The 17,368-nt window shown below is 51.0% G+C and overlaps 1 protein-coding gene across 1 annotated transcript in view; it reads right to left on the minus strand.

The window, feature by feature from the left end:
• The window catches only part of CTNNBL1 (catenin beta like 1), a 53,513-nt gene that overhangs the window by 34,460 nt on the left and 1,685 nt on the right, over window positions 1–17,368 (minus strand). Inside the window, exons 2-6 of the mRNA XM_086474568.1 lie at window positions 11,101–11,289; window positions 8,492–8,598; window positions 7,136–7,275; window positions 3,004–3,101; window positions 627–720 (exon numbers count right to left, since the gene is read on the minus strand). Of these exons, the coding sequence (XP_086330694.1) occupies window positions 627–720; window positions 3,004–3,101; window positions 7,136–7,275; window positions 8,492–8,598; window positions 11,101–11,289 (628 nt within the window). The remainder of the gene's footprint in view (window positions 1–626; window positions 721–3,003; window positions 3,102–7,135; window positions 7,276–8,491; window positions 8,599–11,100; window positions 11,290–17,368) is intronic.

A 17,368-nucleotide genomic window follows, 5' to 3' on the forward strand; every position in this document is an offset into this window, starting at 1 on the left:
CCACCCCCAGGGTGACACCAGCTACTGCTCGAAGAAGCCTAAGATACCTCCCGGCAGAAATTCTCACTGCACAAAACTAAACCAGCAACAACAGCAGCAGTAAAAATTCCAAAACTCATGTTCCCAGTCTCTCTCATTCTTCCAGTTCTCGGGAGATTACAACCCCGCACGGCAGAAGGGAGCGGGTGAGGGTCTGAACACCAGTAGCAGCGACACGCTGCAGAGCAGTCACTGTGGTGACGATGGGCTTGTACGAGATGCAGATGTTTTACCACCCAGGAGTTACCTACATCGCTGAGACAGAGCGCGCTCTCCTGGCGGAGCAAGCGGAGCTCACAGCAAGGGCACAGTCCACGCAGGGGCAGCGAGCGCTCCTGGTGCGGCGCAGTGCCATCCGCGTATCAGCACCTCCCGCCACCACCGCTCTGGGAAGAGGCCAGAGGCCAGGCGACAAGCGCTGGCTCAAGGGACTTGGCTCTACCATGAGTTGAAGCTGTGCTTGAACAGAAGCTGCACGAGGTCCTCCACCCTCCTGTCGGCTGTTCAAGGGGGAAGGAAGGGAGGGATAACCCACCCCCCTCTGGACAAAACACAGAGAAGCGAGAGGCTGCGCAACAGCCGCTTACCCAGCGTGTTGTGGACACCATCAGCTTCCTCCTTCACACCTTCATCCAGGCGCTCTAAATTCTGGACCAACAAGGCCACGACCTGGCCCTCCACCTAAATCACCAGGGCCGGGGGAAAGACAAAAAGTTGAGAGAGACGACTGAAAAAAGGAAGATGAAGGAGAAAGAACGGGGAGGTTAATAAATAATAAAAATCAACAAGCCCTCCTGAACCATCCTGCCAGACGTCATCAGGAGACATTAACAATCTTGCTCTAAAGTCTCAGAGGAAGCAAAGGAATCACCAAGTAAATCTGCCTCTGTGTTTGTCCTAATTAATTAAACAACTTTTGTGTTTCAGATTAAACAGAAAAACATCTGGAGAAAAACATGCACCTTGTCACAGTCTTATCTCCTGAACCAGCCTGATTGATTTATAATCCCTCAGAATTCTGAAGCGCGAGGCACAACCACCACGGAGCTGTCTGCTCTGCAAGCGGCTCCAGTTCCAGCTGCTCACTGCTGGGCTGCTGCACTTCTGTTCTATCTTCCACCTTAAGAGGCACAAAAGCTGAAGGAACAATGTGCACACGCAGATTCAAATGCAAAAGCTGAATGATCACCAGTTGCCTTTAAATCCGAGCCAGATGAAGGTACCAGGAGGACCTCGGCAAGCTAAGGACACCCAGACAAAGCAACTGCAGGAGCAGGAACCCCCATGTGCAGGTAGAGCCTCCTCACCGAAGAGCTAACACCAGGAGTATGCTTTGAGAGCTGCCACTGGACAGAGCCCAGCTTGCCTTCGGCGACCTTTCCATTGCAGACATGAGCTTGGAAAAGTTAAACAAAATAACATTTCCAGTTCAAACACTGTTAACTAGCTTTGGGCCCAGTGAGCATGGGGAAAAAATATAAGTGTCGGCTGCTGTGGAAGGTAGTGCAACCACCTTCACAAATACCCACATTGTACCTCCTTCCTTTTAAAAAAAAAAGTAATCTAAAAAGCAGATCTCTAAACATTTCTCCCAAGATTTGCCTGACCTGCTTCTTTCAAAGAGGACAATAAAACCTCTAAAACTCGGTTATTATCAGCAGGCTGGTGACAAGAAAAATAGAGAAAGAACTTTGCCTGATTTACTACCTCTCCTCACATTTTACAGAGAACATCTTCTCCAGCAGCTCCTCTCCACCATTTCATTCACCCAGCGCTCCTTCCACCAAGGCACAGTAATTAACAACAGCCCAGAGGGCGGCTGGAGGAACTCGGCTCCGGGCCACTGTCATTAACCTCTGCAGGTAACATTGGAGTGACTGACAAGAAGGATTGTAGGAGAACACGGAGCAGCCAAACAAAGCAAACAAAAGAAAACCTTAACGCCGAGTCCTTCCATTTCAACATAACAGTTACAGAACAGGACACAGCCACAGCGATTCAGGACGCAGCAGTTCACCAGCAGAGGCTGCCCCGTGGCAGGACAGACACCCGAGTCTCAGGTTCTGCTGGGCATCGCTGCCCTGGAGGGCTTCTGCTCGGCTCAGCACCCGCCCCACGCACCGAGGAGCGGGAGGCACCCAGCGCAAACGCCAGGACAGGGGGAAGCTCCCTGCCACGGAGGCCAGGAGGCACTCGAGAGAGTTAACCAGGCAGGGAGCACTTAGGACTGAGCAATGCATCTTCTGCTGAGGCAGATCGTTTTCGGGGGTTGTTTAATCTCCACGCCAAAAAGGACCATTACCTCTAAACCCCCTCCACCCTTAAAATGCATTAGCTCCGGTACATGAAAACTTTCAAGCTTTTCCTTCTTGTTAAGAAAAACGTGTACCCTCACTATAACAACAGATGTTCCAGTTCCAACACACATTTTTGGTTTGAAACAAGAGTTACTGGGTAGAAGAACACTGGTCTCCCATGCAAAAGGTTAGACTGAAAGATCACAATGGCCCTGCGTCCTCCAGATAACAATCTGAGCCCTGCCACACACTTCAATTCTCCACGGGTGAACAGAGGTCACCCTTTCCTGCAAGAAGGAAGAAAAATGCAAAGCAAGCTCCTATTTTCAATGGACACTGTCCAAGTCACAAATATTACCTCGTTCTCCCTCCCTGCAGGAAAAGATCTCTCAGCCTACACAAACTGCAATGTGAGCGTGTTCCTTCCCAAAAAGAAGCGGCAGACAAGGTGCAAGAAGAACGCGCTCCCCAAACGCCGGCACTCCACCAGAGGCACCCATGGCGCTCCCCAGGACGGCACGTCAGGCTGCCCAACCGGCTGACTTCGCCGCGGCGCCGGCAATCCGGGTCACCAGCGAGCAGAACGCGCGGCCCTTCAGTCTTCGCCGCTGTGCTGCGTACGGCAGGTGTCGTTCAGGCACTGCAAAAATCGGAGCTGACCACTTACCAGAGCGTCTATGAGGACTTCGGCTCCTTCTTCACTCTCATGGAGAGTATCTATATCAGTCAGTTCTTGAAGCAAGTCCACCACAGCTATGGAAACATGTGCCAGGTGTTAAGGACAACCCAGACAGAGGCAGACGCATTTAATACCAAGAGCAGACCGCTCTGAGGCCAGCACGCCCATGGCACGATCCAAAACGACTGGTAATGCACTACAGCGGTGGGGCACAGGACACCAGAGCCAAGAGCACAGAGACTACTTGAGCAGACAGCCCTCATAAGCACCAAAATCAGGGAATCCCCACAATCAGAAATGACAAAGCCAAACGTGAATGTGTGCTTACTGTATCAGGCAACTTTCCTGTTTGCTGATAACAACTCATTTTTTGATTTTTTCCAGATCGAAATTGCCAGAGTTGGTATAACCAGGCACCATCTTGCATTGTTGAGATCGAATATAAGCAAAGGGAAAAGAGTAACAATAACCTGATTTGGGTATTCTGCGCTGCGATAGCCCTGCTAACCCGACATGGCACACACCTAACGAGGCCGCTGCAGGAAGCGGGAGCGATCCCCCCTCCTGCCTGGCCCAATTAGGACAGCATGCTCCTCTAACCGCGGACCTCGCAGGAACAGCACAGCTTCTGCCAGCCCAATTTCCACTCATTAACTCTGGGCTGCACAACACACGGTTCCCCTGACTGCTGCACAGCTCTCTTGTACGAGGAGACATATTCCACCTCATTAGACCCACTCTCCTATTCTCTCTGACACGCTGATCAATCTTGCCCGAGTCCCACGGGGGCAGAACAGGATACGCAGTTTCTGCATGTCCTATATAACAACTTTGTGATGGATCTCTTTAAAATGCACAGGCTAACAACCCAGCCTCCCAGTTCTCCTATTTGTGCATTTGCTCAGAAACACAAGCAGCCGCAGGAAAAGTATTTTCATACATCTTCTCTTTGCAAGGTTTCAGTCGTGACTTATCCAGTCTCAGGAAGGACTGTAAGAGAGCTGCCTGGCCCAGTCCCCAGTTAACCTACGTCTGGGCACTGCAGGAGATGTCTATCAGCAAGACTACAGCTTCCTTTCCACTCTACAGCCCTCCCCAACCAAGCCAAAGCTGCCTGTCCGTTTTCTTGATGGGTCGATGTCACTGCCAGTTGCAGCTGCCGTCAGGAAGCAAGCAGAAGGGCCGTTACTCCTCACACGGCAGAGAGTCACCCGTGCTTACCCAAAAGCATGGTCAAAGGTGCCAGGGTACAAGTTTTAAAAGCAAGTTGGAGCACAACTCAACGAGCAAGTCAAGGGAAAACAACCCGTCTTGCGCTGATTCGCCAAGGAACCAGCTATCGATTAACAAAGGCTGGAGGAACGGGGCACCAGGAACCGCGTGAAGTCCCACAGATGCCAAGTCCTGCGCCTGGGAGGGAACAGGCCCCTGCGCTGGGGCTGACTGGAGAGCTCAGCTCTGCCAAGGAGAACCTGCAAGTTCCGCTGGACAAGCCGAGGGCGAGCCAGCAGCGCGCCGCCGCAGTGACGAAGCCTAGCGCCAGCCTGCCCTGCACGAGCCAGAGCTGAACCCGCAGAGCAAGAGGGTTCTTGCTGCTCGGCGCTCACGGGCGACACGTAGAATATTCCGTTCGGCTGTGGGCTCTCCCAGTAAGAGAGAAACCTTGGCACCCTGGACTCAGGAGAGTGGAGGACCACCGAGATGGCCGGGGGGGCTAGCACATGACGTAGGAGGGAAGGCTGAGGGTACGGGGTTTAGGTCGGATCAACCCACGGAGGAGCAGGCCGAGGGAGCAGCTAACAGCAGGCTACTGCTGCCTGCTGGGAGCTATAGAGACAACTGAGCCAGAGCGTTCTGAGAGCGCACAGCAAAGAACTTGAGCAGTCAGAGGAGTTCATCCTGCAGGGCACTCCTGTCTAGGGAGCTTCTCTTGGGGCTTCCCGTGAGAGTATCAGTTGTCCTACAAAATTTAGGAGATAGAAAAGCAAAACGTCACTTGAACTTCCCCGTCTTTCATTAATAAAATCTCAGTGATCATCTTTCATTCACATGTTTCGTGCAAAACTGCATGAATCATTCAGCAGTTTATTCGCTCCCCCTGGACATTGCTTTTGCCTCCTTGCATTAGTCCCTCAAGACACTGCATTTAAATCACATCTGAAGAGTCATTTGTTTAGCTCTCTCCTTGAAGAGCTCATTTTAAAAATCTTTTTCCATTTGTTTTAACAAAAAGTCATTAGAAAGCTTGAGCTGTATCACTTTAGTTTTACAGCTAGATGCTCCCCTTTAACAGTGGTTCTATCCTGCACGTCCGCAGCAGCAGCGCAGTGCAGAGGCGTAACCACAGCCTGTGTCCTGCTTCCAACGGACCTGGAAACACTTCAGCAGTTTCATAACAAGAAATACACTTTTCCCAAACCCGCAATTCACAGGCCACATTTCTACCCGTAAACTCACTGACGGGCAAGTTGCACTCCAATTAAAAAGAGTTCGCAGTGGAAACACCGCCAGGTCCCTGGCAGGAGCAGTGACCCCAGGACACAGCTCTTCGTGGCTGAAAGGACAAAGCAAGCTGTATGCCTGGGCACTCCTGCTACGAACCAGCTCTGCCATCCCAGCCAAAATCCCCCCAGTTTGTACCTTCCCTGCGAATGATTCGTTCAGTACAAGCTTTTAATGCCATGCACGAGGAGTACACAGAAAGCCTGCGGTGTCTGGCAAAAAAATAAGCAATGAAGCCACGGTAGCCATGAAACTGGTTATGCACGGTAGGCGTTCCCACCGTACAACAGCAAACTGTTACCAAACGAGTACTTGACAGTAATTTCCATTACAGATCGCAGACAGGGGAAGCTGGGGCGGCTGCTGGTTTGCAGGGCCCAGCGTTCACCACAGCAAGGTTCAGCCAGATACAAGTCAAAACACCCCAACACATAAGCAGTGCTTTCTAATGGAAACTGGTGTGCAATAAAATATTTATGTTTTGTTTTTACCTCCTGATCACTGCACCCGCTTAGAAAGAATGAATTACGAATTCTTAACATCTAGTACTCTCAGGAAAAGTGCTGAAAGAGAAAACCAACACCTGAGCATCGGACCACCGCATCTAGCACCAACAGCCCTCTTAACGTCGCGGATTTCAAAACACCTCAGAAAAAGCTGGTATTACCTACTTGACGCATACAGAGAAGGAGTAAAGAATAAATTACTTCCCTAAGGTCACGAACCAATACAAAGGCAAAAAGAAAAGCCTGCTGTAGTCCCAAGTCTAAGTCCAGCGTCCTTTCCACCGGGCCTCCCTGCTCCCTCCACTGATGTTCGCCAGGGCACAGACACAAGCTCTCAAATCGCGTCACAACTTCTCAGCTCAATCTGCTGCAGAATATTTTACAAGCGATGCAGCCTGAGCTCTGCTTTTAAAGACTGCACAATGGCGAGCCAGGCATAGTCCTACTGATTAGTTAATGGCAAAGCATCAAGGCACCAGGATATTCAAAAGATGACAGCATTTTTGTTCAAAACTACCAAAATCTTTACCAGTACAGACAGAAAACTCTCTCTGAGATGCCCTCAGATCTTCAGACCAGAGGGGCCACCCACAACCTCAAGCTCTGCGCACACCAAATTAAAGGTATGGACACGTGAAGAATTTATCCCGTTTACAGACGAAGGCGTGGCCCTGTGGCGAGCCAGTCCACGGCAAAGAGCTGAAAGCGTGACAGCTCAGCTCTCAGCGACACGGGGTAAATCTGTTTCGTTTTTACGGGGGCTACTCCAGCCAGCCTGCACTCGCTTCTAGGCTGTGTGTTGCTAAGCCCACACCTGAGCTTTTCCTCTATCGTTCGTCTGCTCACACTCTAAGGCAGCCACTCAAACCTAGATGAAAGGGTCATAAAACAAGAAAGGAGAATAACAGCACTGAAAGAAACCTGAATCAATATTACTTGAACAAAGAAGGCTTTCACTTGGGGAAAAAAAAAAAAAAAAAGACATAAATTCAGTGCGGTGGGAAAGAAGAGCAGAACAGACCCAGGAGCCTGCGAAAGCAGGATGTAAGAGATTACAGAAAAGTCTGTAGAAAGCCTCTCCCATGAGAGCGGCTTTAACAACTGAAGGATATCTGTGTTGTCGTGTCCCAGCAGCCCCAGGAGAGACTGCACGGCATTCAGCTCCACCAGCAGGTGATACAGGTCTGGCATCGTCGCGATCACGTGCATTTCCTGGATGATGTCATTTAAATCCAGTTCGGACTCCATGAACCTGCGGCGAGACAAGAACAGCCAGTCAGAAGGCGAGAAGTACATCAGTCGTGTGCCACGCGCAGCCCTTTTCAAAGCAGAGACCCCCGCCCTCCGGCAGGCACCGGGTGAGACTGTCAGCCCAGCTGCACAGGGCCCCGGCACGCCTGACCCTCTGCGGCCACGTCAACGCCACCGAGCCCAGAGCTCCTGGCGGCAGCCCGGGCCTCCGCCTGCCCCTGGAAGTTTAATCACGTAGTAGGAGAAGCCTTCCTGCTACCTAATTTCCACACAGTAAATAAGCAGATTTGTTCCAACTCTGTAACCCAGGTCTAGAACTAAAAAAAATATAAAAATAATCGAGAGGTTGTAGCTACACGAGAAAAGCCTGCATACAAAATAACTCCTCCAGAGCGACACACCTTCCCCAGCTACACCCAGCAGTCTGTGGGCCGTATTAGCCTGAAGCAAAGCTCATAAAAAGAATTTAGCTATGGGAAAGAACAGAACTGGACAAAAAATAATGGCACTCCAGCACAGGAAGAAATCTATTTAATGTGAACAACAAAACTCCATGGAAGGAGGAAGAGCTCACTAGAAGTGCAGGTGTGGACAGAAACACAGACACAGTCTGGCTTGAAATCTTGATTTATTTGGGAAGCAACACCCACCAATCCAGGATCTCAATCTTCCTGCTCACCCCAAACACCCACCACTCGGAAACAGGGCCGAGGAGGAGCCCCTGCGAAGCGAGAGCGCTGCAGCGGGGCCGGTGGCCCTCCGATGCCGACTGCCAAGGGCACCGATGTCGGGAGAGCTCTGAGCCTCGCTTTTGAGAGCCAAGCCACTTGCTGCGATACCCAAACCAGGACTAACAAACCTTACTGAATTTGAGCACTCCCAAAATCAAAACAACAAGAACTCCAGTTTTAGCGCTGAAGTTTCACAATCTATAATATTAACAACAGCGAGAATTCAATAAATTAGACCTTCTCCCTCCCTGGCTAATTATTCTCTTTGTGCTGACGGCCATATCCCAGCCACCACCAGAGTCTCAATAATGCCGGTTTTAATTAAAGTTAGTTTCAAACCCAATTCAGAAGAACCAGCGGCAGTGACTGCTGTTACACAAGCCTTACGTAGCTGACAAGGTCTGTATGTTCAAGACATTGATTTAGAGCTGAAACCTAAAACCAAAGGACAAAAGGGCAACAGGGAGGGGCTGAGCATCATCTTACTTCTCTGGGTTGTCAGGAAACTTGATCCGCAGCTCCTGGTTTTTGTAAGATCTCTTCTCGAAGGTGAGAATCATCTTCTTCACTGAACTTTCATCCAAAGGCTCCTCCTAACCCAACCGGGAAGGGCAGAACACAGAGCTTAGGAGGGCTGGAACAATCACCCGGCAGGACACCAAAGAGAGTACAGCGACGTGGCGGGACCGAGTCGGGCCCAGAGCCCTCAGGGACAAAGGGCAGCCCCTGCAGTCCCCTGCAGAAAGCTGCCAAGAGCTCTCCCGCCATCGCTATTTACTGACTCACGCTTTGCTCAGGCCCGAGCGAGCTCCCCAGAGCAAACCTCGGAGCTGGGTTTTTAGAAACCAGGGATTTACCCGCGGAAGGTTCTTTGGAAAAGAACCAGAAGAGCTCCCCTACACTTTCTGGAACCAAGTAGCGACAAAACCCCCAGTTTTGCAACGGCTCATCTTCCTGAGCTGTGCTTTCACACCGCCATTGCCTGGCACCGCCAGCGCACACTGAGGCTCTTCGCTTCCGACTCATCAGAGCGAACCTGCGTTAGCCGCTTACGCCCGGGGGTAGGTTCCTTTCACAAGTCCTCTGTGCTATTTCTTTTTGTAGGTCTATGCTTAACTGCCCTGAGTTTATGTGCTTTCGTATTTTCCTCACTCGGATAAGCTTTCACTTCTATGTCAAAGTCTTTTTCTAAAGAAAAAAAACCAAAATCAATATTTTACTCTAGTACTTTCGTTTTATTTTTTAAATTCTTCTAAGGTGTCTCTCAGCTGGCATTATTTGCCGCCTAGCAGCAATATCACCTTAGTTACCTCCCAGACACCTACAAACATGCTATGTTATCTTCCTTGTTTCATGATTTTAATGCACTTCTTTTAATAAAACACCGATGACAGCAGGTGTGGAACTAGATGATCTTCAAGGTCCCTTCCAACCCAAACCATTCTATGATACAGATTTTCTTGCGTCACCTCTTCCCTCTCCTCTGTTTGCCTACGTGACAACCATTATTAAAGAGAAGTTCTCAAAACAAAAACCAAACCAGACCCTTTCCCTTCCTAAGCCAAGTTTTACGTCCCATCTCCTGTTCAGGATTAAATCTAGAGTCGCTCCTGGTGCTGGAGATTCTTTGGTCAGCAGCTGCAAGCGGCAATCTTGTACAAGACAAAATTCCTATTTCTTCAGCAAACGCCATTACACTAACACCACCAGACCAAGGCTTCTGTTAGTCCCACGTTCTCAAGCCCAGCTTGAAGGAATACACTACGTACCTTCCTACGTTCTCAAGCCCAACCTGCCTCAGCGCCATCCCACTCGTGTCACCAGCCCGTTCAGGCCATCAACACTACATTGCCCGACCCATATTCTTCCTGCAACAGGATTTCAACCCACAAAGGCACCATCACACGTGCTGGCACTGCTCCCCTCTATCCCATTTGGTTCTCTGCTTTCTCTAACACACATCACTACAACATCTCCATTAAGATCAGCTTCGTACCTTGTATTTAATTTGCATTCAGAATGACCGCGTCCTACAGATTACCTTCCTCCCATCACACGTACTGGCACCTACATTAGCTGCCAAGATAACTATTCCAAGGTAATAAAGAAGAGATTTGGGTTCTAAAGAAGCCTTGGACTTCCAGCCCTTAAGACGTCTGCATGGGAGAACTCCGGTGGACAAAGACGAGGGACTGGTGCAGCGCAGGAGCCCACAGGACTCCAGCCAGTCAAGAGGACTTTTGGCTACGTCCGTCCACCCTCACTGGCGCTGAAATGCCGCAGAAATCCGGCGTGATCCTTCCCCACTATCAGCAACGACTCTACGGGCAATAGCTCAGCATCAAAACAACGGGGAGATTTCCAGAGACGAAGGCTGGCGATGCTGTACACAAAGGACAAGGACACTTTACAAACCCACACGACTCCGCAGTGGTGAGTATCTCCTGGGTTTCATCAAACAGGACAGAGGCAGCAGGAAGCAAGCACCTTCTAGATTTATACCAACCCATGCGTCACATTTATAAAGCGATCTTTTCCCTGGCCCTTGGCAGAAAGGCCAATGCTGCATTGGATTTCTGTCTCCAAGGCTTGAAATCATTTACCCTTGACAGCTGCTACCCCCCTCCTCTGACCCAAGACCTTTCTTGTGGAGAAGAATGTTTGTTTATTTGCTGCTGCTGCTGCACAGCTACAAAGGGGGAGAGCGGGAGAGGCTGCACGGCTGGGGGTGCTTCGAGAACAATAGAGTTAGGAAACTGGTGAGAATACAGAAACTAGTTCCTAAAAACATATCTTAGCAGGTGATTTGGGTATTCCCAGCTTAAAACAGAGATTAGATTTGAAAGCTTTCCCTTCCCCCTCCCTTTTGGGCCCCCCAAACCTCCGGAGGATATCTTTGAGAAGCCCCGTTTGAAATTAATGAACACCCCGCAGGGCAGGAAAGTAAAACCACAACCTTAAGCTGTACGAGGCACGTGAAAATCACCAGTTAGTGTCAGCACCAACACAGTAAGAAACGGAAAGCCCAGAGAAGTGATTTAGTGTTTCCTTGTTCCCCACTGCCTCCCCTCTCCCACAGGACACCAGTGATTTACTTCCTCCTCTTCCTCTTCTCCATCCCTCTCAATTATCTGAAGAAGTTTCTTCTTCTCATCATCGGTTTCTTCCAGCGCCACAGACTCCTCTTCCCGGTGACGGCTGTGCTCTCGTGCACCAGCTTGTTTCCGACGCGCTTTGATTTCTTCTTCCTCCTCATCACGAGGCCTTTTCGTCCCTCTGTTAGGCTGAAATCAGAGAAATAAGGCGAATGAGTACGAGTCTTTTGTGACCCTTGCGCACCAGAGCACCAGCGTTACAAGACACACTGAGGAAATTCCCGCAAGTTGTTTTAAACATTTGCTTACACGATGCTTAACAACTCCAAAAACCAACCGGAAAGGAAACAAATTTAGTGAAGTGGAACATCACGCGGGTAGATGGACGGCTCTGCCAAGGGCTACGCCAACATCCCACCTTGTTGGATCTACGAACACGACCCATGGGAAAACATCTCCGTAGGCAGCAAAGCCTGTGTTCCGAAGCCGAGAAGCGGCCAACCCGAAGCGCCCGGCGGCGGTACAGCGGCTGCCGCAGGGTCCGCCGCCAGCCGAGCCAGCCTCACGCTGCAGGGACAAAAGGCCAACAGGCCCAAGCAGACCGCAGGGACTGGTCACACTTTACCCACCCAGCACATGGGGTGACACCGAATCCTTGTGTGCATCCTAATTCACCTCCGCTCCCCCCCTCCTCCCGCGGGCAGGCTCAGCGCAGCTCAGGGCGCGCAGGGCAGGAGCAGAGCTGGTCCGCAGGGGCTGGGCGCCGGGTTCAGCGGTGCCCACACCTTCATGGCTCGCTTGCAACAACCTAGTATTTTATTCCACAATTTCTACTGAATTGTCAAAATGGAAAGTCATTTGCCAGGGACAAGAGAAAGTCCATTAACCCCACGTTTAAATTTAGGCAAAAAGGGATGAAAGCATTTGCAATGGAAGGAAAAACTCCCTCCCTTCAAAAACTACAAGGATATTAAATTGGGGGTCTCGTATTTTTTTGAAGGACAACCAAGCTGGAACAGCAGTACTCCATGCTCTACAACTACAGGAAAACAAAGCTCAACTCTTTACTATTTAAAAGGAGCCTGCGTGTTAAGAATAACAAAAACAATAAGAAAAATATGTTTACTTTCTACCGCTGCCCGGTAGGTGATGTCGTAACCCCATCAGGTCTAACATTTGCCCAGCATTTTCCATAAAGCCTCACCTGGCAGGAAGCCCCCACTCCCCTGCTCTGTGGGACCCTTTGTCTGAAATCCCACAAGTCACATCACCCTTCCACGACGTAAGGCCTGCTTTCTGACCGAGATCTGGAGTCCCCTCGGCTTTGATTCAAGGCAAGATGCAGAGGGAACAGCGACAGTGCCGTTCTCCTGCCAGGTCCAGCACAAGCGCCGGCATCAAGGTGGGACCTTCCCGCTCCCCAGCAGGCTGGGAGCTCTGGGGCCCCAGAGGGCAATAACTCTTTCATAAGGCAACCCCGCTGCAACTCCGAGTCCGAGGCACAGGCTGCAGACCAGCTGCAACTGCTGCTCTGCACAACCCAGAGAGCTTTTACGTATTTCTTTATTTCAGTATAAAGAAAAAGTTAGCAACTGAAAGCTCTGCTCTCAAGCAAACTCTGCTTTCAAGAGAAATGTAAAAAGCCCAAAACCACAAATCAAGAAAAGACCCCCCCGAAAAGCACCTGAAGCGTTAATCATGACGAGAAGCAAACTGGCCAGCAGCCTGGCCAAGATCACATTGGTTTCAGGGTCACCATGCTGCCACCACTTTGAGGAAGACGCAGAATCAAGTTTCCCAGACAACCTATTAGCACAAATCAAAGCTCCAGATGCCTGCTCCCAGCTGGACCTACTCAAACCCTCTTAGCCGCCTCCTTTCCCCCTACATCTTCTCTGCTCTTTCCATTACGGTTGGCACACGCCTGACTTAAAACTCCTCTAAAGCGCTCCCATCCGCTTTTAAAGCAGTTACTCAGCTCATCATCCGACCGCCGTGCAGCAGAAGCACACCCGGAGATTCTCGGAAATGAACAATTTATTTGTGTGGAGGGTTTGGTGGGTCGAGGTTTTTTCAGTTGCTGTTTTTTTTCTAAAGCAGATTCCTATTCCTTATCTTCCAGGCACTTTAAAATACGATTTCACCTAGGTCCATCTGGAAACAAACGTGTCGTTGCCAACAACCGGTAATTCCAACCTCCGCCAGCAATCAGCACCCCAGTGATGAAAAGATAAGGAAAAGGGTGCTCCTCTAAATGACACCATCTAAGGGAAAACCTCCGGTACATCCATCTCCCTTACTCAGTGCGTTAATGGCACGCAGGTCTCTGCCCTTCCTGTGTCCTTCCGCTCCTCAACCAGACCCAGGGCATCCCAAATCACCTCTGACAGGTTAACGTCACAAACACAGATACAGAAGTTAGTGCCGTAAGAAGCTCTGGAATTCACAGCCAAGCGCCTGCGGGACTTGCCTGGGTGTTCCTAATTTGGCGAGTCAGAGTCTCCTCCCTCACTCTCCTTTCTAAACACTAACGAAGGAACAAGAACCTCACCGAGGCGGCAGCTGTAATGAGGGACCAAGGGAGCTGGTGGTTCGTCAGCTGCAAAGCGATGTGCCACGGGAAGGACTCTATCACCAGAACAAACCTCAATTAAAACTCCATCACGAAACTAACCCCATTCCTCCGAGTACACCGCCCCTAGTATCACAACATACACCCTGATTCCATCTCGATTATTTTACCCTGTTTTGTATTTATGCACTGCTGGGGGGGAGGAATCCTCTGCAGCACCTAACAGAAATCACGGTGACAAATTACAGAAGTGCCCCGTGTGCAATTATTAACACTGCCAACATCTTGGCAACGGGCAGTAATTGAATTCCCAGGCAAATGCTATTAAGCAGCATTAAGGTTTTTCCTTTTGTTATTGATATCGTGCAAAACCCCACCAAGAACACTGCCGTTTTCCAGGCAGCATAATTAAACCCAAGAAATCGAGGCAGGAGTGAAACACCCGGGTTTCTGCTCATGTCAGGGAGAGGCAGTGGCATGCACAGCTGATTCACAGGAAGCCTCAGCTTCTGCTCATGGATTTTCCCCTCGGGATTGCAGTTGTATTTTCTAAGGGGTAACAACCAACCCACAAGAATTAAGCACGTGCATTGCTGCCCTGAGCCCGATGCGTTCTGCTAAGCACACACAGACATTGTGTGTGAAGACATTTATTTAAACCATTTCATGGCTTCACACACATCTACACAAGTTCTGCCTTTCTGCTAGAAAAGGGAAAGTTAATCATTTGATAAATAAAATGTGGGGGTTTTCCTCAGTTGTGCTAAGGTGCATTTGGCAAGAAGATGGAATTCATTAGCAAATGCACAAGAAAAGCATTTTTAAATTGTTTTGATAGTTAAGCTTAATTTCGTTCCTGTTGAATGCAGTGCATTCACAGTAATTTATTCAGAAGACATTTTCATTTAAATTAACCGTGATATCACTGCACGAACACCAGCGAGTACAAAAGGGTTTAAAAAAAGCTGACATTTATAAAACACAATAACATCAACAAAAGCTGGTGATGGGTACAGGGAGAATTATCTTTCCGCATCTCCACCCGTCTCCAGCCACACTCGCTCCGGGCGTTCGCTGACCCCCGCGGCGTGCCAGCCGGGGCCGGGCTGCGGCGGCAGAGCCCCCCAGGGACACTCGCCAGACTCGGGCCCTGCTGGTGCCCGGCGACGCAACGCAGCGCCCGCCCCTGGGCCCGGCAGCAGCAACGACAAGGGCGAGGGCACCTGCCCCCTGCCCGCCCCCCTCGGGGCAGGGACTGCACGTTCGTGCCAGGACTGAGTACCCCACAGAACCCAAAAACGTGATGTTTCAGCCCCTGATGGCTTCCAGCCTTCCCCAAACACCAGGAAGGTTCAGAGAAGTCTCAGTAATGGAGAGTCACGTTACCAAGACATCTGCTTTGTAGGTAACCTTGTTACCGCGAAGCTCAGAAATTATTTGTTAATGAAATCTGAAATGAATCTTCATAAGCGATGCAGCTCCTTCCGTGACCACACCTCAGGCGGCTGCAGCCTGCTCGGCAGAGCCGCTGCGGAAAGCTACGTGTTAGCTGTCACTTTAGGACTCCTGGAAGCCAGCCCCAAATCTCCAGAGGTATCTTCACTAACTTCTTCATTTTGTTCCTAACGTTTGTGATAAACCAGGCTGCTACCAACCTTACTTTTGTTGTTTTTCCTTCCTGAAGCACGACGCTTCCAGATGGTGCGGGAGCTGCGCATTAAAACCTGGATGAACTGGTACCAGGAAAATCCAGAAATCTCAGGAGGTCCCAAGAGCCCCAAAATCACACAAACCGAGGCAAATGAAACGGAAGAGGCGCACTGCACTTCACAGATACAGACGACTGCTTTCGGAGAGCACGAACCCCTGCCCTCTCCGGGAAAGCTCCCACCCGCCCTGCGGGGAGCTGCGCAGGGCAGGCATCGTCCTTGACAGGCTCTACACACACGCCGGTTCGGTGGCACCCACGGAAAAGCAGCTTTTCTTTAGCTTAAAGATTCACCTGCAACCCCATCGGCACCCAGCCCATGGCCCGCAGCGAGGGTCTGCACCCCCAAGTGGAGCCCGGCCCCGTGGCTGAGCTGGCGCCAGCTCCTCGCCCGAACCCACAGGCAGGACGGAGCCACCAGGGCGACGAGGCCGTACGTCCTCTGCCCTCGGACGCACCCACAGCAGGAACTGTTACCTGGAGACCCTTCCCACCATGAACGGCGCTCAGCCGTGCAAACGGCCACGAGATCACCCAGCCCAGACCCGTCCCGTTATTTACTGCTTCTTTTGTTAGGTGATTTTACTAATATTCCATTAAAAAATTAGCGATTTGTAATGATCACTCGCGGTGGTGAAATCTGCACTTAATGAGAATTACAATAATCTCCCTTATTCCCTCCCAAGACACTTGGGAGAGATCTCTGGAAAAGAAAGAGAGTTGGCTTTGTCCCCTTAATTACCCTCCGCAATCAGAGACAAGGCGCAGAGGATCTGGGCACAGTCTTTCTGGGCAGAACAGCAGCAATATTTAATCATCAGTTTAGACCATCTGCAACTGTTTTGCAGCAGCACATAAAGTTTATGGATTCCTGAGCTTTGTACAAGCTGCCAGGTGCTGTTTAATTGTGGTTTTTTGTTGCAAGGGGTTCGTTTTCCCACTCTGCCAGACACTTGGTGCTGAATTGGTGGCACGGTGCCTGAAATCTTCCACGCCAGGTTTGGCACCAAGGGAGAACAACTTCTTGATGAAGCGAGGGCACAGATTAGGCATTTAGAGGAGACCAACACAAACTGATGTACGAGAAAAGCAATTATTTTGGGTTGTGCTGAGGGGAGCTGAGAAGACCAACACATTTGCAGCGACGGATTAAAATCAGAGCGCGGAGGCGCACAGCACCCATCACCCAGCCCGTCTGAGCGCCACCGCCACCCCTGCCCCAAGGAGGAAGGAGGAGATCCAGAGCCAGCCCGCTGCGCTCCTCAGCCCGGTGCGGGGGAGCTCCCCGACCCGCGCCCGAGCCACCCCTGCCCCGCCAGAGGGGAAGCTGGAGCAGGTCGGAGCGGTGGGACAAGCCACCCTCCTCCCGGAAGCCAGGCACAGCACCCACCCCACTGACCCGCCACGCGCCACTCAGCACCCTCGCTGGGGCACGGGCACAGCCCCAGTCTGACCATTCCAAGTGTCACTGCCCAGAGGACGAGGATGCACGTCTCCAAAAAGGACACGGGAGGGCACGGGCTTCCCCGGCCTCTGCCAGCCGCGGCAGCGCCGACCCGCGCAGGAGGGAGGCAGCCAAGCCTGCTCTTCCCACCCTTGCTCTACCTTTCGGCCAGCAGCGCCCTCCCGGGAGGGAATCTCATTTCCTCAGATCCAGAGCTCTTTAGCTGCCTTCTGCTCCTCCACCCCTCTCACCTGCACCCACCGTTTTACTCATTCTGGAGCTCTGAATTCCGTCACACCCTGCAATCCCGCTCACTCTGAAGCAGCATCTCACCTGCTGACACAGAAACCACCTGCACTCAGGGGTGAGGCCAGAAGAGCGCAGAGCAGGACAAGCCCTTCAGGAGCAATCCCAGCGCTGGCTGAAAGCTGCTGGATGTTTCGTCCCGCAGGGAAGAACAATTTCAGCAGCAAGAAAAGAAATTAAAACTGAAACACTCAGCAGCTAAGCAGCATTCCTCCAGCTCTGGCCTCGCCGCCCGGCA

This window comes from Leptosomus discolor, chromosome 17, assembly GCF_034619465.1.
Source record: "Leptosomus discolor isolate bLepDis1 chromosome 17, bLepDis1.hap2, whole genome shotgun sequence".
NCBI classification, from domain to species: domain Eukaryota; kingdom Metazoa; phylum Chordata; class Aves; order Leptosomiformes; family Leptosomidae; genus Leptosomus; species Leptosomus discolor.